Here is a 26,646-nt window from a genome sequence, read left to right on the forward strand (position 1 = left end):
GAAAACACTCCTAGTTACAAGCACCACGAAACTATTAAATCCTTCGGATGAGACGTTAAACCGAGGTCCTGACTCTCTGTGGTCATTAAAAATCCCAGGATGTCTTTCGAAAAGAGTAGAGGTGTGACCTCGGCATCCTGGCTAAATTCGCCCATTGGCCTCTGACCATCATGGCCTCCTAACAATCCCCATATCTGCTGATTGGCTTCATCACTCTGTCTCCTCTCCACCAGTAAGCTGGTGTGTGGTGGGCGTTCTGGTGCACTATGGCTGCCGTCGCATCATCCAGGTGGATGCTGCACACTGGTGGTGGATGAGGAGATACCCCCAGACTATGTAAAGCGCTTTGAGTGCCTAGAAAAGCGCTATATAAATGTAATGAATTATTATTATTATTATTATTAAATCACATACCTGCAAACTCAGAAGGACTGAAAAAGGTGACAGACCCCCCCCCAAGAAGAAAATAAAGGGAAAAGACAATGTTTTCTTGAGGTAAAAACCCGAAACATTTATTAACACCACTGAACATAAAACAACTGTAAAACTGTAAACAACAATACTGCAGCCAACTCCCACTGCATTAGTCAACGTTAAATGATCAGCCAGAGCAGGTGTTTCGATCACTCTTTAACGTTAAACCAGACACCAATGGGTCTTGTTTCATTACGTGTTTGTTTTCATTTCGCTCATTTCTTATGACAAGATATACATAAAAAAACAGATAACAATGTTAATTTTGACAGCAAATTTTTATTTAGTTTTAGTCATAGTCTTTTGACTAAAATGCCATTTAGTTTTAGTCATATTTTAGTCATCTGAATTGTTTTAGTTTTAGTCGTTGAAATACAATAAGATTTTATTTTATTTAATCAAATAAAATATAATGGGTTTAGTTAAATTGTAATGCATTCATTTATAAGGTCTCTAAAATGTCCAAACCCATATACTCCCGGATAAAACATCTATTAACCTGTTAATATAATTGAGTTTAAAGATTGAACATGCAATATAGATACAGATTTAACTACTGTGACTTATCTTAAAATTAAATAAAACCACTTTTCCTAAAGTAGAACAGTCTTTTTTCAATTAATGATATGCATTCTTTATAACTACTTGCATACATCATTCTTTATTCTTTCAAGCAGACCTATTTAAAAGAATAAAATATAATTAATCCTGAGTGAATGCTTTTCTTTTTCTTTTGTTGCTTGATTAATATTAAGGACACAGACCGCATTAGGTTTATTACCCACTGTCATTTTTCGGATCATCTATGAGCTATGATGCGGTTCAGCGGCAAGCAGTGGCAAAACGCCAGCAACCAATCATAATATAGACGTCCTTCGCGCTGGCTGATTTCGGAGAAACATAACATGTAAACTTTCGTTCCTACCAAAACATTATTTCCGAGAAAATGGAGGAGAAACTAATAATCGTTGTTAACGTATGATATGACGTTATTTTTTCATACAGAAAAAATTTAAAAGACCAGTTACAAAAGAGAGAGAGAGCCCCGGCCGTGCACGCACTCACCTTCACCGTCTTGCTCTCTCTCCCTCGTGCATATTAATCAAAACATTTTTTTCCCCGACCAAATGTGACCAAAACGGTTATAAAAATGCTGTCATTATAAAGGTGTAAAATGTCGTTGATGAAAATAATGACGTAAACTAAATTAACAGTAATGCAGTGGAGGAGATAACTTAGCCTTGCCAAAATCCTTCACAGTGAAATTGAACTAACATTGTGAGCTAACAACACAATTTGCTGATCTTACTAGCTGACTAGGCGGCACTTTCATTATAACGTTAATGTTAAACATATCAACTAACAACAACGTTAGAGAAAACAATTATATTGTTGGCAGATAACAGCACTTACCTCAAAACTAATGTCGGTGTCCAAAGCGTGAATTCATCCGCGGGAAAGCTGCCGCTATCTTGACTGTGATTGGCCAAATGACTCGCGTGCAGTAAGGTTCTAGAAGTAGGCGTGAATAGGCGCAAATTCATCCGTGGGAAAAGCTGCAGACAGGGGCTTTTCAAAGAAGACGCTGCTGTTATCTTGACTGTGATTGGCCAAATGACTCGCGTGCTGTATCAACAAAGATGTTTGTGAAGAAGACCGCAGAAGACCCCCCTCCCCCGTCAAAAAAACTCTTCGGATCTACACGATTCAAGTAGATGACATTTTCCCATTCAAAACGGCGATTTTCGCCGAAAAGCGACTAGTTTGCAGGTATGTGTGACTTTTCGTGTCACGTGACCAGTGTTTGTAGCGTGATCATGGCTGTGTGTATAGCTATGGAGTGATATTGCAGACTTTATTCAAAAGGAATTGCAAATTGTATTTGCAATTGCGTTTTCAATTTGTGGACGCATAAAATATGACATAATCCAAACGCAAATGCAAATCGCGCATTACCCTTTTCATTTTCGATTAAGTGAACGGTGAAATTATTTAAAATTGAAATGCAAAGTCCGTTTGCAATTGTGTTTCCCATATCTTACGAGCTATGAGCCTGTCATATCCATGTAGACGTTGGAAATTCAAATGCATGAATGTATTTGCAATTGCGTTTTCAATTTGTGGACGCATAAAATGTGACATAATCCAAACGCAAATGCAAATTGCGCATTACCGTTTTCATTTTCGATTAAGTGAATGGTGAAATTATTTAAAATTGAAATGCAAAGTCCGTTTGCAATTGTGTTTCCCATATCTTTTGTTTATTACACACTTTAATTGACTATTGCTGCTATTACTTGACTATTAACCGAATTGAAGCCCTGCTGTAACTGTCACGCAAATATGAAAATAAACTTTTATTTGGTTAACAGTGTATATATGTGTTTTTAATAAATGGTCATATAATTGCATAGCGGTCTCGTGCGCCATCTTCCCACGCACAGCCATATAGTAAACACTGAGGTAAATAAAGTAAAATAAAGAAAAGTGGCAGAGCCTCATTTGCTTCTAGTCGCTTTTACATTATCATACCTTTTTACAATCCGTAATGAATATGAACGAAGATGGCCGTTCTGACTGGTCATGACGTGCTGCGCGCAATGACAGTTGGGGGATAATCGCTCTCCACTTCCTGTGAAGTGATGTGTCGATATTCCCTTATTCCCTGTGCCGTGCGCAGTGCCCTTCGAACTGAACATGTTCGCTCCCTTCGGATTGGAATCGCACTTAAGATGGCGGAATACCCTGTGAAGTCCACTTCGCAGTACACTTACGGTCGAATGGAACGCACCTTGTGTTTACCTTCACCACGTCTCGCAGTCTCTGCTTAAAAGTGCAACATTGTAAAGGGTCCGTCTAAAACAGTGTCTCGTGGTCGCGCAGATTATAATATAACATAAATATATAGGACTACATTCATATTTTAATTTTTATTTACAATCCCATTTAAAATATGTACACTATACAATAAAAAAAGAAAAAAACATTGAGTACTATATAATGAAAAATGTATATGTTTATTACACACTTTAATTGACTATTGCTGCTATTATTTGACTATTAACCGAATTGAAGCCCTGCTGTAACTGTCATGCATTTATGAAAATACACTTTTATTTGGTTAACAGTGTATATATGTGTTTTTAATAAATGGTCATATAATTGCATAGCGGTCTCGTGCGCCATCTTCCCACGCACAGCCATATAGTAAACACTGAGGTAAATAAAGTAAAATAAAGAAAAGTGGCAGAGCCTCATTTGCTTCTAGTCGCTTTTACATTATCATACCTTTTTACAATCCGTAATGAATATGAACGAAGACGGCCGTTCTGACTGGTGATGACGTGCTGCGCGCAATGACAGTTGGGGGATAATCGCTCTCCACTTCCTGTGAAGTGATGTGTCGATATTCCCTTATTCCCTGTGCCGTGCGCAGTGCCCTTCGAACTGAACATGTTCGCTCCCTTCGGATTGGAATCGCACTTAAGATGGCGGAATACCCTGTGAAGTCCACTTCGCAGTACACTTACGGTCGAATGGAACGCACCTTGTGTTTACCCTCACCACGTCTCGCAATCGCTGCTTAGAAGTGCAACATTGTAAAGGGTCCGTCTGAAACAGTGTCTCGCGGCTGCGGCGCAGCATAACGTTCGTTCCGAACGCTGAGTAATTAAATACACCGGTATGACGGTATATTCAAAATTAACATCGTAACGAAAATATACACCGGTTTTCGGTATGAACCGGTTTATCGCCCAGCACTATTTATTTCTAAATTTATGCGCATTAAATTGTGTTTCCTGTAATAGTATGCTTGCCTCTAGCATTACATTGATCTCTGCAGAACTATCCACTGTACATTCGGAGCGTTCCTATACAGGGGGAACTCAAGTTCCACTACACAGTGCACACTTCTCTGGACGTGGTGGAGGAGAAGATCTCTGGTGTGGGCAAAACCTTGGCTGACCAGAGGGAGCTTTATCTGGGACTGCTATATCCAACGGAGGACTACAAAGTGTATCCTTGAAGTGAGCATGAAACGGGTGTTGTGGTTGTCTTTTCTTCCTTATTGTGATGTATGTCCATCTTATCAATTAAGGGAAAAAAGAAACGTGGGGCCAGACTTGATTTTGTCCATCAGAGATTCCTAAAGGCCTAAAGGATTATTAAGAACACCTGTTCAATTTTTTATTAATGCAATTATCTAATCAACCAATCACATGGCAGTTGCTTCAATGCATTTAGGGGTGTGGTCCTGGTCAAGACAATCTCCTGAACTCCAAACTGAATGTCAGAATGGGAAAGAAAGGTGATTTTAGCAATTTTGAGCATGGCATGGCATAAACTTCTTGAATGAGTTGGATGTGCTGCTATCAAACTTTCCTGAAGTTGGTACTCCTCTGGTACTGCTTGGTGACTTCAACATCCACCTAGATAAACCCCAGGCTGCTGACTTCAAACCTCTGCTCGCCTCATTTGATCTCAAGATAGTGTCTACTACCGCGACTCAAAAATCAGGCAACCAACTGGACCTCATCTACACGCGCTGTTGCTCTGTGGACAAGCTCAACTGCACACCTCAGACCACTTCCTCATTACTGCTAACCTAGCACTTACTCCTGAAGCGCCTCACACTCCAACGCAGGTCACCTTTCGACGGAACCTACGCTCACTCTCTCCATCTCGCCTATCTTCTGTGGTTTCATCTTCACTTCCTGCACTCTCTCAATTTTCAGCTCTGGACACGACCAGCGCTACGGACACTCTTTGCTCCACTTTAACGTCTTGCTTGGACAACTTTTGCCCACTGATGTCTAGACCAGCACGCACCGCCCCATCTGCCCCCTGGCTGTCCGAGGATCTCCGTGAACATCGCTCTAAACTCAGGGCTGCAGAGAGGAAATGGCAGAAAACAAGAAACTCTACCGACCTCAGTGTGTATCAGTCTCTCCTCTCTTCCTTCTCTGCAAATGTCTTCACGGCTAAAACATCCTACTACCACAACAAAATTAACAGCTGTTGTGACGCTTGGACACTCTTCAAGACTTTCTCTTCTCTTCTTAATCCACCGCCACCGCCTCCTCCATCGACTCTTACAGCGGACGATTTTGCAGTTTTCTTCACAAATAAGACAAGAACCATCAGTGACCAATTCTCCCCACCGCAGACTGAGGACAACTTCACAATGACCGACGCACACTCTTTCTCCTCCTTCTCCCCACTCTCAGAGATGGACGTCTCCAAACTTCTCCTGTCCAATCATCCTACTACTTGTCCACTTGATCCGGTCCCCACTCACCTCCTTCAAGCGATCTCTTCTTCAGTCATACCTTCGCTTACTCACATTATCAACTCCTCTCTTCACTCTGGAACATTTCCCTCAGCATTTAAGCAGGCTCGGGTAAGCTCACTGCTCAAGAAACCATCTCTAAATCCAGCGCTTCTTGAAAACTACAGACCGGTATCCCTCCTTCCATTCATTGCAAAGACACTTGAGCGAGCTGTGTTCAACCAGCTATCTATGTTCCTTGTACAGAACAACCTCCTGGACAGCAACCAATCTGGCTTCAAAAAGTGGCCACTCAACTGAGACTTAGACCCTTACTGTCAGAGCAAGCCACCCAACTTCTTGTCCAAGCTTTGTTTCTCTCCAGACTGGACTATTGTAATGCTCTCCTGGCGGGCCTTCCTGCATGTACTGTCAAGCCTCTACAATTGATCCAGTATGCAGCAGCGAGGGTTGTCTTCAATGAGCCCAAAAAAGCTCATGTTACTCCTCTCTTCATCAGGTTACACTGGCTACCAGTAGCCGCTCGCATCAAATTCAAGGTACTGATGCTTGCCTACAAGACGACCACTGGCACAGCACCAACATACCTAAACTCACTGGTTAAATCTTATGTGCCCTCCAGAAGTTTGCGCTCTACAAGTGAACGACGCCTTGTGGTACCATCCCAAAGAAGTTCAAAATCACGCTCACAGACCTTTTCCTGGACTGTGGCCAGCTGGTGGAATGACCTCCCAATCTCAATTCGTACAGCTGATTCTTTACTCATTTTCAAGAAACGTCTAAAGACTCATCTTTTTCGCATGCACTTAACCAACTAATACTAGCACTTTTTCCTTTTCTTGTCTTTTCATTTATAAAAAATAAAAAAAAATAAAAAAAACCTGGCTATGCGTTCTATACTAGACAAACTGAGAATTGTCATGGAACTTGTATACTGTTGTTCTCTTGTTGATCTGACTGCTTCTATTGTTCTCATTTTTAAGTCACTTTGGATAAAAGCGTTTGCTAAATGATTAAATGTAAATGTAAATGCATGGTTGTTGGTACCAGACGGGCCGGTCTGAGTATTTCACAATCTGCTCAGTTACTGGGATTTTCACACACAACCATTTCTAGGGTTTACAAAGAATGGTGTGAAAAGGGAGAAACATCCAGTATGCGGCAGTCCTGTGGGCGAAAATGCCTTGTTGATGCTAGAGGTCAGAGGAGAATGGGCTGACTGATTCAAGCTGATAGAAGAGCAACTTTGACTGAAATAACCACTCTGCACTCTGTATGCAGCAAAGCATTTGTGAAGCCACAACATGCACAACCTTGAGGCGGATGGGCTACAACAGCAGAAGACCCCACCGGGTACCACTCATCTCCACTACAAACAGGAAAAAGAGGCTAAAATTTGCACAAGCTCACCAAAATTGGACAGTTGAAGACTGGAAAAATGTTGCCTGGTCTGATGAGTCTTGATTTCTGTTGAGACATTCAGATGGAAGAGTCAGAATTTGGCGTAAACATAATGAGAACATGGGTCCATCATGCCTTGTTACCACTGTGCAGGCTGGTGGTGGTGGTGTAATGGTGTGAAACGATTCCTCGAGTAACTCGATTACAAAAAGTGATCGAGGCAAAGGAATTTTTTCTCTTTTTCTCTTTTATTTTAAGTCTCACGTCAGGTTCTTTCGCAATGATTTTTTCAATGTGACACAACGCGGTTACGTCACCCACAAAGCGGAAGGAGACACAAGCGCTGCGTCCGAAATCGCATACTGCTAGGAGTGTTTTGATTTGAGGTCGCGGGCAAACGTAAAGTGAACGTCGTGGCATGTGTCCATTGCAATATAGAGCTGGAATACCACAACTAGGGCCCTATGATTTCCGCGATGCAGAAAACTCGGTCATAAAAACGAAATTTACAGTTTAACGCATTGCACTTACATCAAATCACGATATGGACTAATATCTGTAAATATTAAGCCGGAACAGTCTATTTAAATATGAATCCTGCATGTTCTGCGTGTCTTTTTTAATGAATGTAGCAGAAGCGCGTCTTCCTTTATCACACACACTGAAGCACGCGTGACGCTCCGGTGATTTGAGTATCTGCTGTCTCACTAAATAAGACGTGAACACATTAACAACATCTCCAGAACTGCTCCGACAGTCACTTCATGAGCATTTAGCCGTTTGATTTGAGTAAAACTAGCGTCTAGGGTTGCCACCTTCAATACAGAAAAATAAGGGATGCCTGGGGGGGACACCCCTCGGGGCCACGATAACCACAGGTCCGATGACATGCCAGTGGTGGTAAATCACAACTTAAAACATGTTTTCATGAAAATATTAATTGCTAATGAACTTTAGTAATTGTATAAGGTGGCGTACAGATTTTGGATAAAATATTTGTCATTGTTTGCAGACAGTAACACCATCCAAACAGTGAAACGTCTCGGTTATGTATGGTAACCCTCGTTCTCTGAAGAAGGGAACGGAGACGCCACGTCGGTGACTGACGAATATGGGATATTGCTTCAATAGACCAATCTACTTCGAGTGTAAACTAAACGAGCCAATCCACATTGGCATGCAATTATTGCATCCAGCTGCCGCTGATCACTGCGTGAGTATAAGAAGGCAGCAGGTGCAATACATACCAGTTTTTCGCTGAGGAGCCGAGCAGGGGACCCGGCAGCTCTGCGGTGGTACAGCAACCATGGCGACGGGACGTGGCGTCTCCATTCCCTCCTTCAGGGAACGAGGGTTACCCGACGTAACCGAGACCCTCCCTTTCAGTCGGTCACTCTCAACGCCACGACGGTGACCGACGAATATGGGATCCCTATCAAAGCACCATGGGTGCTGCCCCTTCCAGTGCCCTGTGCGAGCCGCCTGCGCCCCTATTAGGTGTAGGCCGAGAACAAGTAGCTCCACTCACCGTTGTCAAAGCACTACCTCACTGGGTGAGATTGGATAACATTGGCAAAACGTACCCGGTCCGCTTGGAACCGGGACACTGCGGAAGCCCCATCCTTCCCGAAGGAGGTCTCGGAGGCAAACATACATATAGCATCTGTTTAGGAGTATACAGAGAAATTTGAGGTGATTAAAAACCCTCTTGGGAAGGCAGAAGTCTGCCAGGGAAACACGGGCTCTAAGGCTATACCGTGGACTATACAAATACAAGTACTGCTTAGGTCTCAATATGGAACCCACACTTCCATGGTTCTCACGGATACATCATGAAGGCCTGGCGCCAGACGTTCCGCCGCATCCAGCTGCTTAGGATGATGGAGGATCTCAACAGGGTCTACAGTACAGACACTCTGGAGCAGTTTAAGCAAGCCGACACTAACTGGGGCCTCTCAGTGCCACTACCTGTTTGAGGTGAGAACACAGGAGGATACCGGCTCTACACGAAGGCTATAGAACCTAGCGAACGTGTTAGGGGTCGCCTAGCCTGCAGCTCTACAAATATCTGTCAGCGAGGCGCTACGAGCCAGTACCCAGGAGGATGCAACACTTCTAGTTGTGTGAGCTCGCAACCTGAATGGGCAGGGCACATCCTAAACCTGATAAGCCAGAGTTATGGCATCCACAATCCAGTGGGCCATCTGCTTAGAGACGGCACTCCCCTTCTGCTGGCCTCCGTAACAGACAAAGAGCTGGTCTGAGGTCCTGAAGCTTTGTGTATGGTCTACGTAGCATCTTAATGCTCGGACGGGACAAAGCAGAGCCAGGGCTGGGTCTGTCTACTGCAGGGGCAGCGCTTGCAGGTTCACCACTTGGTCTTTAAAGGGTGTAGTGGGAACCTTGGGCACGTAGCCAGGCCAGGGCCTCAGGATTACCTGGGAGTCAGCCGGCCCGAACTCTAGGCACGAATCATCGACCGAAAATGCATGCAGGTCCCCTAACCTTTTGTGAAGACACGGGGAGACAGGGACAGCCCGAAGGGCAGGACCTTGTACTGATATGCCAGTCCTTCGAACGCAAACCGCAGAATAGGTCTGTGACGCGGAAGGATGGACACATGAAAGTACACATCCTTTAGGTCGATTGCTGCAAACCAATCTCGGAAAGAAAGGCACTGCGGTGGGACGCGGTGGGGGATTCCACTCGAGCCCTACCCTCTCGGCCCAATGGAAAGCAAGAGGAGTGGTTCCCAGAGGGTTGGTTCCCTGCGGGGTTTGCCACCACTGTGACCCTCAAACCACCCGCGCTACTGCCGGAAGTGGTTCCTGTCTGTCGGCCGCCAGAACGAGCCCCAGATCGCGGCAGTGGCAACGGGACTCCGCCCCCTGAAGGTAGCGTAGCCTGGTTCGCAGCTCCGAGATGGTCATATTCCCGCAGTGAGAACATGACTCATCCACGAAAGCCACCTCAGCGTGCTTGTCGCCCAGACACGTGAGGCAGCAATCGTGACCATCACCCGTTGCCAGGTAACGACCGCACCCAGAAACGCACGGGTGAAACGGCATCCTTATAAGGACGATCCGTCGTCTTTACAAAGACGCACCCATGAAGCTCTTTTAGAGAAATTTGCTCTTTAGGAAATGCTCTTTTAGTGCTGAGGCGCACAGGGGAATTGGCCGCTTGCAACATGACAGGGGTAGTGCAGCCTGTAGTGTGCAATCCACTCGACACAGGAACAACCGCCGCTGAAGCGCCATCTCGCCAACACACGACGCTTCCGAGAGCGTGCTGAACTCGTAGTTCACAGCAGACACAGTTGAGCAGAGCGATACTAATGCTCGGCTCCGAGGCTTCTTATACTCACGCAGTGATCAGCGGCAGCTGGATGCAATAATTGCATGCCAATGTGCATTGGCTCGTTTAGTTTACACTCGAAGTAGATTGGTCTATCGAAGCGATATTCCATATTCGTCGGTCACCGATGTGGCGTTGAGAGTGACCGACTGAAAGGGAACCACATAATAAATAACCAATCTATAAACATTTCTAAATTCATGTAAAACACACAATATTTTTTTTATTATTAGTAAGTTAATGTTTTTATATAGTGTATTATTAATTCAACAGTAGCCTATTGAATAATGCATTCATTTAAATTAGTTAAGTTGTTTATTTGCTTCACATAGGCACTGTATTTTTATTATTAATATATCTCACTTATCTCTTATTAAAATAATGCTTATCTATCTGACTGTACACCTTAACCGTAATAAACAAATCGGTAACACTTTAAAACAAGGTTCATTAGTTAACTGCATTAATTAACATTAACTAATAATGAACTGCACTTACACAGCAATTGTTCATCTTTGTTCATGTTAATTTCCACATTTAATAATACTTTATTAAAATCTTGTTAATATTAGTTAATGCACTGTGAACTAACATGAGAACATTTCTATTAACTAACATTAGCAAAGATAATAAATAAAATAATAAATACTGTAACAAATGTATTACTTACTCATTGTTAGTTCATGTTAGTTAATACACTAATGTTTATAAAATTAACCTTATTGTAAAGTGTATGAATGTTGTTCTCCCGAGGCATGCTGTCGCACATCTGACAAGCCACCATGCGAAACAGAGAACACTCGCTGACAAATTGTGCAATTAGCTTGATACTCATTTCCGCTGACCCTTTCCAGCCAAGTATTCGATTCCTCCCACTCTCGTCAGTACTTTTGCATCCGCTTTCGTTTCAGCGCTGGACGCGGGGGGTATCTATGGAAGCATATGGGTAGCAATATTCAATTTGGAATGTAATATGTAAAATGACAATGCAATATGTAAAATGGCAATGCATTTCTGTATTTACATTTACATTTTCCAATACATTTGTGCAACGTTTGGTGCAAAATGAAAATTAAAATTCAATTACATAATTTTCATTTGCCATTTCACACACTAGTTTTAATATGTAAAATGAATACTAATTTTAATGCTTTATAAGTTGCAAAATTAAAATGAAAATGTATTACAGAAATGATTAGATATGTATAACATGTTCAAGCAAAAACTGTGGCAAAATTATCATTCAAATGCTATTTTTCTTCATTGCATTAACACTCACAGTCAAGACACTTACGATTGCATTTTCATTCAATGTCCCGCAATCAATGTAGCAAAATTCAATGTGCACATTGAAAATGCATTCTGAGCCGATCATGTGTGCCATTTCAATCACTGCGTGAACAAGGCGGGGCTTGCAGAAGGTCAGGAGACTCAAGACTCGAGGATTCAAGTGAGAGAACATGGACAAGACAGCTGGTCCATGTACGTTTTGATCATTTCGGTTTATGGCTTCAATATTTCATTCGCACTTGTGGGCGGAGCTGAAACGCTGCTTTCATCTGATTGGTCGAATCGCTCCGCCTCCAGTAGTGTTGCTTTCGTCAACGAAAATTATGACTAAATATCAGGTGTGTTCGACATCGGCTGTGGCTGGATGCAACCGATCGGCGAGAGTAGCCGCATGCAGGTGGGGAGGAGCTGCAAACAGAGATATGAAGCCGGACACGTTGTGGCTCCCGTTGTTTGCTGCAATTACGTCAGTCATGGCAGATCACGTGGCGTTTGCTTACTTGATCGCGTTTAAGATGTGTGTATAAGTGGTGTTTTGGAAGGGTGTCTGCTAATACAAAATGATAAAAGTAACCTATAAAAAAATTCCCTGGTGGGTAATGGTATGTGTTTTTTAAGAAGGTTTCAGCAACAAGATTTACAGTACCCTCCTGCTGAGCTCTTTTTAACATTTTAAACATAACACCACTGATTTTCATATACAGAAAAGCACAATTCTGTTGGATTTATATTGTGATTTAGACCAACTATTTGAAAGTGAACAGAATGTTGTCAAGTTGTTAAGTTGAAGTTACAGCAGGTTGTTAGCAGTTTGCTAACCACATGCAGGTGAAGTATAAACACAGCAAAATAAACTAGACAATATGAAGAAACCAAACAAATGGAGGAACATAGTGTATTATGTATCATTTGTATAGGAGCATACATTTATGACCACATTAGATTGTATGTTTTTAAGATTAACATTTTAATTATTAAAAATACTCATTCGAATAGGTTATGCTGCTGAATACTGTAAAAGGTCTGTATGAAAAAGAAAGTCATGCAAAATAAACATACACAAACTTGATATTGACAATAAAGTAAATACAGTAAAACAATATTTAATAAATATGACTTATAAGATGAAGACGACATAAAAACGTATTGAACTGTTTTAAAAGTCCATATGAGAATTTCTGAAACTGAAGTCGACTCGCAATAAACTTGAAACGCACGTCATCGGTGTCATCAGTGAATCCAGCCAATCGTGGATCAGTTGTGTCGTCATCAGAACCTGTGCAGCCGCTCTTCAGAAGCTGCGCTGGCTGAGTTCTCCGGCTACTCTCGAATCACTCTCGCGGTACTTTGATGGCACACGTCACAGTCACGTGGCGTCAGCGCTGTATCAAGTCGGACAAAATTTCTAACCGGCATGCACTGCTTCAAGTCAGCCGACAATCGGTTTGCGCAGAGCTCCATGAAGTCGAACAAGCCTATCGTCGTCAACGAACCTTTATCACGTGACGAAAACGAGACGAGACGCAAGGTAAATGCTGATCATGTGACGATAACTATAATTAAATGTATAATGCATTATCGTTGACGAATAAAAACGAGACTTAATGTGGTTTACAAAATAAAAACTATGCTAAAATGTCTCTTCATTTTCGTTGACCAAAACGAAACTAGACGAAATGTTATAACCTTATTTCGTCTCGTTTAGTCGTAGTATTTTTGCAGTAATTTCTGTTTCCTGCTGTGTCTCCCTTTCGGGAGGCTGCATCAGGTTGCACTGCGCAGACGCAGGCGACGTCACTTCCTCAAGCCTCACTCGCGGCATTATTTAGATATTTAAGGTGTGTTCGACATCGGCTGCGGCTGGATGCAACCAATCGGCGAGAGTAGCCGCGTGCAGGTGGGGAGGAGCTGCAAACGGAGATATGAAGCCGGATACGTTGTGGCTCCCGTAGTTTGCTGCAATTACGTCAGTCATGGCAGATCACATGGCGTTTGCTTACTTGATCGCGTTTAAGATGTGTGTATAAGTGGTTTTGGAAGGGTGTCTTCCAAGACAAGATAACATATTGGATATATTCTTTAGCAGTAGGACATGGGTGTTTCTGCTAAAACAAAATGATAAAAGTAACCTAAAAAAAATTCCCTGGTGGGTATGTGTTTTTTAAGAAGGTTTCAGCAACAAGATTTACAGTACCCTCCTGCTGAGCTCTTTTTAACATTTTAAACATAACACCACTGATTTTCATATACAGAAAAGCACAATTCTGTTGGATTTATATTGTGATTTAGACCAACTATTTGAAAGTGAACAGAATGTTGTCAAGTTGTTAAGTTGAAGTTACAGCAGGTTGTTAGCAGTTTGCTAACCACATGCAGGTGAAGTATAAACACAGCAAAATAAACTAGACAATATGAAGAAACCAAACAAATGGAGGAACATAGTGTATTATGTATCATTTGTATAGGAGCATACATTTATGACCACATTAGATTGTATGTTTTTAAGATTAACATTTTAATTATTAAAAATACTCATTCGAATAGGTTATGCTGCTGAATACTGTAAAAGGTCTGTATGAAAAAGAAAGTCATGCAAAATAAACATACACAAACTTGATATTGACAATAAAGTAAATACAGTAAAACAATATTTAATAAATATGACTTATAAGATGAAGACGACATAAAAACGTATTGAACTGTTTTAAAAGTCAGAGGTGGGTAGTAACGAGTTACATTTACTTCGTTACATTTACTTGAGTAATTTTTGGGGGTAACTAATACTTTTCGGAGTATATTTAAAGATGGGTACTTTATACTCTTACTTGAGTAAATTTTGGGGGGAAAATCTGTACTTTTACTTCGTTACTGTGGGCGACGCTCCTCTCGTTACTTTATCTTAATGCAATAAATGTTATAAATGCTTCAGTTTATTCCAAACGCGCCGTCTAGTTTTCTCTGGGCAATGAGCGATGTCCATTCGCGAATGATTCATTCTTTTGAGTCAATTCTGTTCAAAGGCTTGATCAAACCAATTGGCAAACGAGTGAATTGGTTCATGAATCAGTTTGAATGATTCGTTCAGTTCCCTGCCGCACGCGCTGAGCGTCTGAAGTGGTTCACTCGGAGTTGTAACGTTTAAGAACATCAGCAGCATTGAAAACGTGGCTATGGAACTGCACTGAATTGAAAGCAAATCTGCAAAGGCTATTATTTGCTTGCGATGGAGATCCTTATTAGATGAACACCGCGTGTGCTGTCTACTGTTTAACAGGTAATAACTTGGGCTACATGATTACAGTACACGATACCACTGTGACATTAGTTTGTTGTACGTGTGTGGCTTATAACAGAGGGGAGTCAAGTTGAATGCAGCTTCCAAAAGACAAAAAATAGCCGATTAAGATTTTATTAATTTTAATACAATCACACCGGTGCGAGTACGTTCAGCAAGTCATATCATCAGCTTTTAAATTCAGATCTGTGATCGCTTGCTGGCGCTGAGCCAGAGACAGACGCGTTTTTACAGCACTGCGCATTATAACCAATCACACAAGATTCTTTTGAGCTTATTAAAGCATTGACCAATCAGAGGTGTTCCGATGAGTCATCGCTAAAATGCCGGTGTTTCCTTCACTCGCTCCTGACTGAATACCTCTTTCTGGCGAATTCTCTCGTCAGAAACAACAAAGTGCAGATGTGTGTACGAATCTTTAATTAAGATATTGATTTCACAGTGTTAACAGTTTCAGTGATTTTAATGGGAGTTTCTGAGAGTGGTTGAAATCTAGACTGTCAGTGAAAATGATCTTTAATAATGTAAATGTTATCTGCTCTCTTTCTGAACAATGAAAGATTAGTAGCAATATTTATATCACATTAACTTTCCATGTTAAATTCACATTTAATATAAAGTCAGTCGTATTAAAAATATGTTATGGCATGACACCTATATCTGTTACTTAAGTAAACAGACAGGGTTTTATAATAAATTACATAAATTGGAGTAAAGGCTGATGAAATATATACATTTATACACACACACATACATTACATACATTTTATCTATATATCTAAATAAAAATAGGCTCAGTATATATGACCCAAAGTAACTAGTAACTAACTACTTGAGTAGATTTTTTATCCGATACTCTTTTACTCTTACTCAAGTAACTATTCAAGACTAGTACTTTTACTTTTACTTGAGTAAATATTTCTAGAAGTACTTTTACTTTTACTTGAGTACAGTTTTTGGGTACTCTACCCACCTCTGTTAAAAGTCCATATGAGAATTTCTGAAAGTGAGGTAGACTCGCAATAAACTTGAAACGCACGTCATCTGTGTCATCAGTGAATCCAGCCAATCGTGGATCAGTTGTGTCGTCATCAGAACCTGTGCAGCCGCTCTTCAGAAGCTGCGCTGGCTGAGCTCTCCGGCTACTCTCGAATCGCTCTCGCGGTACTTTGATGGCACACGCCACAGTCACGTGGCGTCAGCGCTGTATCAAGTCGGACAAAATTTCTAACCGGCATGCACTGCTTCAAGTCAGCCGACGATCGGTTTGCACAGAGCTGCATGAAGTCGAACAAGCCTTTAGACTGCGGTGAGTGTCATGGTTAGTGTATGTAAACGACAACAAAGTTAAGTCTATTAGTCTGACAGAGAGAAAGGGTCCGATGGCCGGCCAGCCGGGGTTCATCTTTGGAAGAAAAAGAAGAAACGACATTTGGAAAAACTTTCATTACATAGAAGTGGAAAAGAAAACGGAATGTGTTGTGAAAAAAGATGGGGAGAAATGCGGGCCACAAAATCACAGGAAAAAACACCACCAACCTTAAAAGAGACATCTCAAGGCATTCCATAATGAAATTGAGGTAAGTCAAAAGAAATTAACATAACGTTACTTTCTATATTAGAAAGCTCATGCCAAGCCAAATCATGAGGCTGTGGTTAATGTGTCTCATTTTAACGTTAGCTTTAGACGTTAGCCACTGGAGCTGAAAACGACTGAGACAAACGTGTGTGACTAGCGTGTGTGTGTGTGTGTGTGTGTGTGTGTATATTTGTTTGTGAGTGTGTGTGTGTGTGTGTTTATGTGAGAGAGTGTAAAGTGGGTTCTTAGTTCCTACCTGACTGACTGACATCCCTTGTTGGCCAAATACTTTAGCTAGTTTTTTTTAATTCACATAGCAATCACTCTGAACTGAATTTGGCATCAACAACATGACTTTGAAAGTTTGAATACCGTATTCTAGACCAAAATATACATTTAAACAAATGGTATAGGCATTAAAGGGATAGTTCACTTTAAAATGAAAATTCTGTCATCATATACTCACCCTCAAGTTGTTGCAAACCTGTATGAATTTCTTTCTTCTGCTGAACACGAAGGAAGATATTTTGAAGAATGTCAGTAACCAAATAGTATTTTTTTTTCCTACTATGAAAGTCAATGGGTCCAGTCAACTGTTTGTGTTTGGTTACTGACATTCTTAAAAAAAATTCTTCCTTTGTGTTCAGCTGAAGAAAGAAATTCAGTATATGATGACATAATTTTCATTTTGAAGTGAACTATCCCTTTAACATGCCTGTCGAGACTGCTTAGATGACTTTTGTTTTGATTATGTAGACTTTTTTTCTTTTATGGGAAGTCAAGTCACTCACTCAGTGGTTGATTTACTATAGTAAAAATCATAGCAAGGATTTATGCCAAGACAACAAAAATTAGGCAGGAGATTTTAAAATATAAAGAAGGGCTGTCCGAGTCGCACAAGACTACTGCTACCAGTGCTGAGGTAGAGGAATCCGGCATTGAGTATTGGTTAACTCGGTATTGTTCCACTGCATTTCCAACACTGAAACCTCTGGCCTTGGACCTCCTGGCGATGCCAGCCTCTCAGGCATTTACAGAGAGGGTCTTCAGTGTAACTGGTTACCTCTCTTGTGGTCGCAGGAACAGGGCTAGGACCATTTTGGAAAGAAGCACTTTCCTCAAAGTAAACAACATATATTTACCGTATTTTCCGGACTATAAGTCGCACTTCTTTTCGTAGTTTGGCTGGTCCTGCGACTTACAGTCAGGTGCCACTTATCAAAATTAATTTTACATGAACTAAGAGAAATGAATCAAGAGAAATGAACCAAGAGAAAACATTACCGTCTACAGCCGCAAGAGGGTGCTCTATACTGCTCAGTGCTCCTGTAGCCTACCCCAGTGCGCCGTCTCGTGGCTGTAGACGGTAATGTTTTCTCTTGGTTCTGAATAAATGCGACTCCAGTGCGACTTATGTATGTTTTTTTCCTGACGTATTTTTGGACTGATGCAACTTATACTTATAGTCCGAAAAATACGGGTAACATTATTATTATTATTTATTATGAGAGTAATTGACACAGACTAGAACTTTAATGTTTCAACAAATTCAGCTCAGATCTTCAGATTTGTCTGACTCGCGTTGCTGTATAACTGGCCAGACTTACCTTCCCAAAAAATCATATTTAATTTTATTTCATAAATTTAACTATTTTTATTTCCACTTCACTGTTATCCAAGAAGACAAAACTACTTGCACTGTTTTTTTTTATCAGTGGGACAATATTCATACAATACTATAACCTAGAAATAATTTAACGGGGTCTCTTGCAAGTCACAGCAGCACAAATTATGTCTGATTAAAATATTATGATAATTAACAGTCAGCAGTGGTTTCAGACATTACAGTGCGCACTTGCACTGACTCTTATTCTGCCTGAAATAATGAAAGAGCTGTGCTGGAGGTGGAGCTATTCGACCAATCAGATGAAAGCAGTGTTTCAGCTCCACCCACAAGTGCGAATGAAATATTGAAGCCATAAACCGAAATGATCAAAACGTACACGGACCAGTTGTCTTGTCCATGTTCTCTCACTTGAATCCTCTTCTTGAGTGTTGAGTCTCTTGACCTTCTGCAAGCCCTGCCTTGTTCACGCAGTGATTGACATGGCGGGAGGGGGCGGACACGTGATCGACTCGGAATGCATTTTCAATGTGCACATTTCATTTTGCTACATTCATTGCGGGACATTGAATGAAAATGCAATCATAAGTGTCTTGACTGTGAGTGTTATTGCAATGAAGAAAAATAGCATTTGAATGATAATTTTGCCACAGTTTTTGCTTGAACATGTTATACATATCTAATAATTTCTGTAATACATTTTCATTTTAATTTTGCAACTTATAAAGCATTAAAATTAGTATTCATTTTACATATTAAAACTAGTGTGTGAAATGGCAAATGAAAATTATGTAAATGAAATTTCATTTTCATTTTGCACCAAACGTTGCACAAATGTATTGGAAAATGTAAAAGTAAATACAGGAATGCATTGCCATTTTACATATTGCATTGTCATTTTGCATATTACATTCCAAATTGAATATTGCTACCCATATGCTTCCATAGGTATCTGGATCAGCCTCCGCCATTCGTTCAAATCGGCTCTCTGCCAAGAGACCCGCCCTCCTCTGACTCTGATTGGCCATGAACCTGAAACAAACCAATCAATCCAACAATGGCAGCGAGTATTACCCAATCAGGGGCAGAATAGGACGAGTCTTCACAGAATGTCGGTGGGATGATTTGCATGAGATGCTGCACTGAAGACAACTCCGAAAATACGGGACAAACCCTGTCCCGTATTGATTCAAAGCGGGACGTGCTATTTTATTCTCAAAAACGGGACGATTCCGTATTTTAAGGGACGGGTGGCAACTAGTGTCACATCACATACAGAGAACTGTAAAGGTACGTCAACCCGTCAAAATAAAGGTCAGTTTTAGTTTAAAGAAAAGTATTTGCCAGATATGTATTACTATTGTTCACCAGAATGTACATATCCTAGTACAAAAAAAATAAAATAAAATCAAACCTTATTTTTTTTAAGGTTTAATCACACAACATTTCTTCCATGTTTTATTTTTAATAGTAAATCCCCTTTGTTTACCAAAAAGTAAAGTTTGCTTAATTTTAAATAATTAAAAGATAAATTAAATTAATGTTTTATGTGTTTAATGTTTAATGTGCATCTCAGAAAATGCTTTATTTTAAACCCCAACTGAATGGCACTTAAATGCACTTAATTCATCTGTCAACTTTATTGTCATTGTTCACAGTACAAGTACAGACAGAGAAACAATGGGTAATAATTAAATGTTTATTTTTGATGTATGCATTGCATTCTATGCATTTAAAAAATAAAAATGTTTTTTTTTTCTAAAAAAGGAAACTTAGATGTTCATTTTAAGAGACCCAGGAGTCTTATTTTCTCTTCCATAATTAATATTGCACTTTAATTAAGCAAAAACACATTTTATCCGATTACTCGATTAATCGATGGAATTTTTGGTAGAATACTCGATTACTAAAATATTCGATAGCTACAGCCCTAGTGTGGGGGATATTTTCTTGGCACACTTTAGGCCCCTTGGTGCCAACTGGGCATCGTTTAAATGCCACGGCCTACCTGAGCATTGTTTCTGACCATGTCCATCCCTTTATGACCACCATGTACCCATCCTCTGATGGCTACTTCCTGCAGGATAATGCACCACGTCACAAAGCTCGAATCATTTCAAATTGGTTTCTTGAACATAACAATGAGTTCACTGTAATAAAATGGCCCCCACAGTCACCAGATCTCAACCCAATAGAGCATCTTTGGGATGTGGTGGAACGGGAGCTTCGTGCCCTGGATGTGCATCCCACAAATCTCCATCAACTGCAAGATGCTATCCTATCAATATGGGCCAACATTTCTAAAGAAAGCATTCAGCACCTTGTTGAATCAATGCCACGTAGAATTAAGGCAGTTCTAAAGGCGAAAGGGGGTCAAACACAGTATTAGTATGGTGTTCCTAATAATCCTTTAGGTGAGTGTAAATTATTGATTTCATAGTGACTTTAATAGTGATAGACTGATATATTAGTTTATATTTGTCCATTGTGAGATTATTGGATTGACCAACAATTGTGTCATTTTCCATCTAATGACAGCCTTGTCTAATTTGTTATCATTAATTAAAGAACGTCATGTATTTTTAGGAATTATTAGCCATACTGCTCTTCGGATATCAACAACAGCTACTGAGAAACTCACCAGTTGACCACTAATATTTAACCAAAACAGAGTGACTGAGGCTAAGTTTACACGACAACGATGTAGTCAAAAACAGGAAAGTGTTTTCCTTGCGTATTAAAAAAGTTTAATGTATACACAACAACATTTTCATAATGATTCACGTATGCACACATCTGCAAAAACAGCCAAAAACGCTGTATTACATATGCCAGGCCCGTAGTTGGCACTGTCACCTTGTTAGTAAACAGTACCTGTAGGGAAGTGATGATTATATGATGTGTCTCTGCTGTTGGTTGTAATATTGGTGAAGTAAGTCCACACTTTGCTGAAGAAACGTTAGCAAACTCTTGAGCAGCGACAACACTACCATGTACTCCGCCATTGTTGTGTATGTTTGTTCGCGCTTGCCTTTAAAGTCGACACGTACTGGGCAAGTCTACATACCTAACACGTACTACGCACGCGCATGACGTCACTGTTTTCAAAGATTCCCGTATTGGGTGTTTACACTGAAACAGTAACGGTGGCATTTTCAAAAACGTGCACTTTGAAACCCGTTTTCAAAAATATGCGTTTTCAGTCCCTAAAATGTCATTGTCATGTAAACGAGCAGGCCAAACGCATAAAAAAATTACCTGTTTTTGGGTGAAAACATTCTCCATTGTGTAAATAGCCCCTGACTTTCTTCTGTGGAACATAAAAGAAGATCTTTTGAGAATTGTCAATACAGTTGAAGTTGTCCATACAGTTGAAGTGAACCTTTAAACTTCTGTTACTAACATTTGAAATACCATATTTTGTGTTCCACAGAAGAAAGAAGTGCATACAGGTTTGTAACAACATGACAGTTTTCATTTTTGAGTGAACTTCCCTTTAAGATGGAATGCTTCTAATGCATAACATTTACAGTCATTATTAAAATATCAACATCTTAACAAGAATTACAGATATGGCTACGTGATAAACTCTAAGGTGAAGTTTGTGATTGTTGTTGACTCTTCCAACACATCTTTGCGAGATAATGAAATTAGAAGTGTATGTTCTATAGGTGTATTCTATGGTGTCAGTTTAACAATAAAGGTGAGAGGTCAATCATATGGGTGTAATGACCTGTTTGTCTTTGCTCAGATGTTCAGAAAGTTACACAACTCCTTCACTGATGTAATGTGACAAATGTCACATTTATAAATATTAAGACACAAGTATAAATGTTAAGATACCACTACTGCAATAATTTGAGTCTTATTTCTTTTTCAGTTACAAGTATTTTTTTTTATGGTCGTTACTAAGGTTATTGAATCATTCTATATGAAAAGTGCAGGGTCAAGGTCCACTGCTGCTCTAAAATATTTAAAGCTCCATATCATGGGGTGATGTTGGCGCAGTGGATAAGACACACGTCTTTGGAGTGAGAGACCCAGGTTCGAATCCACTGTGAGACACCAATGTGTCCCTGAGCAAGACACTTAACCCCTAGTTGCTCCAGAGGCGTGCGACCTCTGACATATATAGCAATTGTAAGTCGCTTTGGATAAAAGCGTCAGCTAAATGGATAAATGTAAAAATGTAAATGTAAATCATGTGATGTACTGTTATGTATTGACAGAACTGACCTAATGAAGTGGCAGACTGTAAAATCTCCAGGCACGGAAATATCCTTCATGCAGGTGTCGCTACTCAATGTAGGCAAAACTACAATAAACTCATATTTTAAAATCAAACATGTTTTTTATGTTTGTTTTAGAGCCAATTTGGTGCATACCCTTTTGGATAGCCAGTGAATTTATTATACGGAATTGTAACTCTGTTAAAGTGGCCACAGCCATTAAAGTACATCTCCAGTTCAGCTGCTGTTGCTCCATAATCCAACTGCAAGTCAATCAATACTGCTTGTAGTGTTCCATAAACATACACTACAAATAATGGAGTCCTGTATATTACATTATTAAAATACAATACCAACCATAAAGTTCAAATCTTTTCTACTTATTTCAATAACTACACTTGGCAAAGGAAAACTAAAGAATGTAAGAGGCTTACATTCCCCAATTTATTTTCTCCTCATCGGTCATACTAAAGAATAATCCTGAGGAAAGCAAGATTATGAGGTTAATTATAATCCTATAAAATATTAACATTATATTTTAAATAATGAACGTCATTTAAGGTGAAACATGATAGGGAGCTCCAGGGCTAGTGCTATATTTAAACCATATAATTCAGTAACCGAGGCTATATTTGTGTTGGTTTTAAACACTAGAGTAAAAATGGCCTTAATGAGAATATTTATTAATTAAATCGTCCAAATGCACCTAAAAATAAAGTTTCTAAAAGAAAGTATTACAATGATGCCATGGAAGAATTCATTATTTGGGAAATTCCCCCTTGATGAACAATTTGTAGAATCTTTGTCCACTATAACCAGGCTTTTGTGCAGTGGAAAGGTTCAATGGCATGGCATGGCATGATAACAGACAGATGACACTCTTCTAGGTTGTACATGTTATATAGTACACATTTAAATCAAAATTTCAAGTACTGTCCAGAAACTCTGTAAATGTGTCATTGGCACATTTAACTAGGGTTCAGACTTGTCACAGAAGGCTGTCCCTGTGCAAGCAGAGATGTCCTTATATAAGATTACACGCCGGGCTGTAGGACAGCCTTTCTGGGGTATGCCTCATTGGGCAGTGATAAGACACTGAGGCCCAGCAGATGGGCTCAGGTGTGGGCCAGCTGGCTGCTCACCTGCCTGAGGGCTGTAGGGAAACGGTCTCTCTACCTCATATACTGCATGTCAGACTCGTCCATTTCCAGCACAGGAGTCGAACTGTATCCAGCTCAAGAAGGAACAAGATTATTTTTCACACAAACACAGCTCATGTAAAAAGAAAAAAAAAGTGTGTTGGTAGATGACACGACATCTCTTGCAGGATGACATTTTAAACTGTATTTCTAATTTTTGTATGATTTATTTTAATTTTTTACTGTGACCATATTAATTTTGACACTAGGCTACATGAACTTGTGAGTAAAAAAAAAAAATGTTTACAGTTCAATTTAAAAAGATTTTTTTTTCACCCCAAAAAATAAAAAATGACTATCATTATTTATTAGCTGTGTGCAGTTATTTTTATTTATTTTTTGAGGAACACAAAAGAACAATGGCAAAACATAACCAAAAACAATTTTGGGATAATCACGTCTCTTTAAGTGAACTGGGAGAAGGGAAAAAGGCTTATTAAAAGCTATTTTATAGGAATATAACCTTTAATTATTTGAAATGTTTAAAATAAGTAAATGTTTAGTAGCGACTGGTTTGTTGAGTGCAATAACACATTTAAATATCCCTAAGGCTGCATTACAAAATTGCCAACGACTTTGTGTAGAAATTCCCAATGAGACTGACAAACTGGCAAAAACTTCAGTAGGGTAAGCCTATATACAGGTGCATCTCAATAAATTAGAATGTCGTGGAAAAGTTTATTTGTTTCAGTAATTCAACTCATATTGTGAAACTCGTTTATTAAATAAATTCAATGCACACTGACTGAAGTCTTTGGTTCTTTTAATTGTGATGATTTTGGCTCACATTTAACAAAAACCCACCAATTCTCAACAAATTAGAATAATTTATAAGACCAATAATTTTTTTTTTTTGTGAATTGTTGGCCTTCTAAGTATGTTCATTTACTGTACATGTGCTCAATACTTGGTAGGGGCTCCTTTTGCTTTAACTACTGCCTCTTCGGCGAGGCATGGAGGTGACCAGTTTGTGGTGCTGCTGAGGGGGAATGGAAGCCCAGGTTTCTTTGACAGTGGCCTTCAGCTCATCTGCATTGTTTGGTCTCTTGTTTCTCATTTTCCTCTTGACAATAGCCCATAAATTCTCTATGGGGTTCAGGTCTGGTGAGTTTGTTGGCCAGTCAAGCACACCAACACCATCATTTAACCAACTTTTGGTGCTTTTGGCAGTGTGGGTAGGTGCCAAATCCTGCTGGAAAATGAAATCAGCATCTTCAAAAAGCTGATCAGCAGAAGGAAGCATGCTCCAACATTTCTTGGTAAACAGGTGCAGTGACTTTGGTTTTCAAAAAACACAATGGACCAACACCAGCAGATGACATTGCAGCCCAAATCATCACAGACTGTGGAAACTTAACACTGGACTTCAAGCAACTTGGGCTATGAGCTTCTCCACCCTTCCTCCAGACTCTAGGACCTTGGTTTCCAAATGAAATACAAAACATGCTCTCATCTGAAAAGAGGACTTTGGACCACTGGGCAACAGTCCTGTTCTTTGTTCTCCTTAGGCCAGGTAAGACACCTCTGATGTTGTCTGTGGTTCAGGAGTGGCTTGACAAGAGGAATATGACAACTGTAGCCAAATTCCTTGTCACTTCTGTGTGTGTTGGCTCTTGATGCATTGACCCCAGCCTCAGTCCATTCCTTGTAAAGTTCACTCAAATTCTTGATTTGATTTTGCTAGACAATCCTCATAAGGCTGCGGTTTTCTCTGTTGGTTGTCCATCTTTTTCTTCCACTCAACTTTTTGTTAACATGCTTTGATACAGCACTCTGTAAACAGCCAGCTTCTTTGGCAGTGAATGTTTGTGGCTTACCCTCCTAGTGATGGGTGTCAATGATTGTCTTCTGGACAACTGTCAGATCAGAATCTTCCCCATGATTGTGTAGCCCAGTGAACCAAACTGAGAGAACATTTTGAGGCTCAGGAAACCTTTGCAGGTGTTTTGAATTTATTAGCTGATTGGCATGTCACCATATTCTAATTTGTTGAAATAGTGAATTGGTGGGTTTTTGTTAAATGTGAGCCAAAATCATCACAATTAAAAGAACCAAAGACTTAAACTACTTCAGTCTGTGTGCATTTAATTTATTTAATACATGAGTTTCACAATTTGAGTTGAATTACTGAAATAAATTAAATAAACTTTTCCACGACATTCTAATTTATTGAGATGCACCTGTATGTGTTCATCGCAATTTCAAAGTATATATTAATTGTGAAATATAAAGAAATATATTATCCTAATACAAAACAAAACACTGATTCCAATGGGTGCGCTTCTACATTTTTTAAGATGTGATGAAAAGGAGAATGATAATCTTATAATCGACTTCAGACATCTGGATTCTAATACTGACAATTTGATACTCCATGTTCATATGTGAAACGTACTTGATATTCGCCTAATAGTGATATCAAACGATTTTCCCCACCACATATCGGTAACTATTATTGTTCAATTCAGAGTAAACATGATAATTCATATTTTTTCCTCAGTTTGTAAAACTTTACCTGGTGGATCCACACTGGTTTTCAACATCAGCCGCAACAGCCTTCCTGTTACAGCCTTTAACTAACACACCTGACTCAACTATTCAAATGCTTTTGAGTGTAGTAGGCTAATACAGGGTTTATATATATATATATATATATATATATATATATATATATATATATAGAGAGAGAGAGAGAGAGAGAGAGAGAGAGAGAGAGAGAGAGAGAGAGAGATTTGAGGTAATTATTTTTCCCTAAATGATCTATAGAGGTTTAACAAAAAACCTGATGGAATGTAGAGATTTTTCAATCCAATCATTATTGAATAAAAACAATCCTTTTAAAAACTCTGTAAAATCTGCACTGTAATCTAAAACAAATCTGTGTGTAATCTTTATTAACATTCCACTT

General features: G+C 39.8%; 1 protein-coding gene across 1 annotated transcript; it reads left to right on the forward strand.

The window, feature by feature from the left end:
- The first annotated feature begins 3,962 nt into the window (after positions 1–3,962).
- LOC132099035 (trafficking protein particle complex subunit 2-like protein) lies at positions 3,963–22,103 on the forward strand. The gene is made up of 4 exons (XM_059505417.1): positions 3,963–3,977; positions 4,319–4,491; positions 21,881–21,968; positions 22,062–22,103. Exons 1-4 carry the CDS (start codon positions 3,963–3,965, stop codon positions 22,101–22,103), a joined length of 318 nt encoding a protein of 105 aa, XP_059361400.1.
- Positions 22,104–26,646: the final 4,543 nt, after the last annotated feature.

This window comes from Carassius carassius, chromosome 2 (assembly GCF_963082965.1).
Source record: "Carassius carassius chromosome 2, fCarCar2.1, whole genome shotgun sequence".
Lineage (NCBI taxonomy): Eukaryota > Metazoa > Chordata > Actinopteri > Cypriniformes > Cyprinidae > Carassius > Carassius carassius.

Coding starts and splice junctions, on each gene's coding strand:
- LOC132099035 (XM_059505417.1), top strand. Junction 4,492..21,880: donor CCAACGGAGGACTACAAAGT/GTATCCTTGAAG, acceptor CAAGAATTACAG/ATATGGCTACGTGATAAACT. Junction 21,969..22,061: donor GAGATAATGAAATTAGAAGT/GTATGTTCTATA, acceptor GTCTTTGCTCAG/ATGTTCAGAAAGTTACACAA.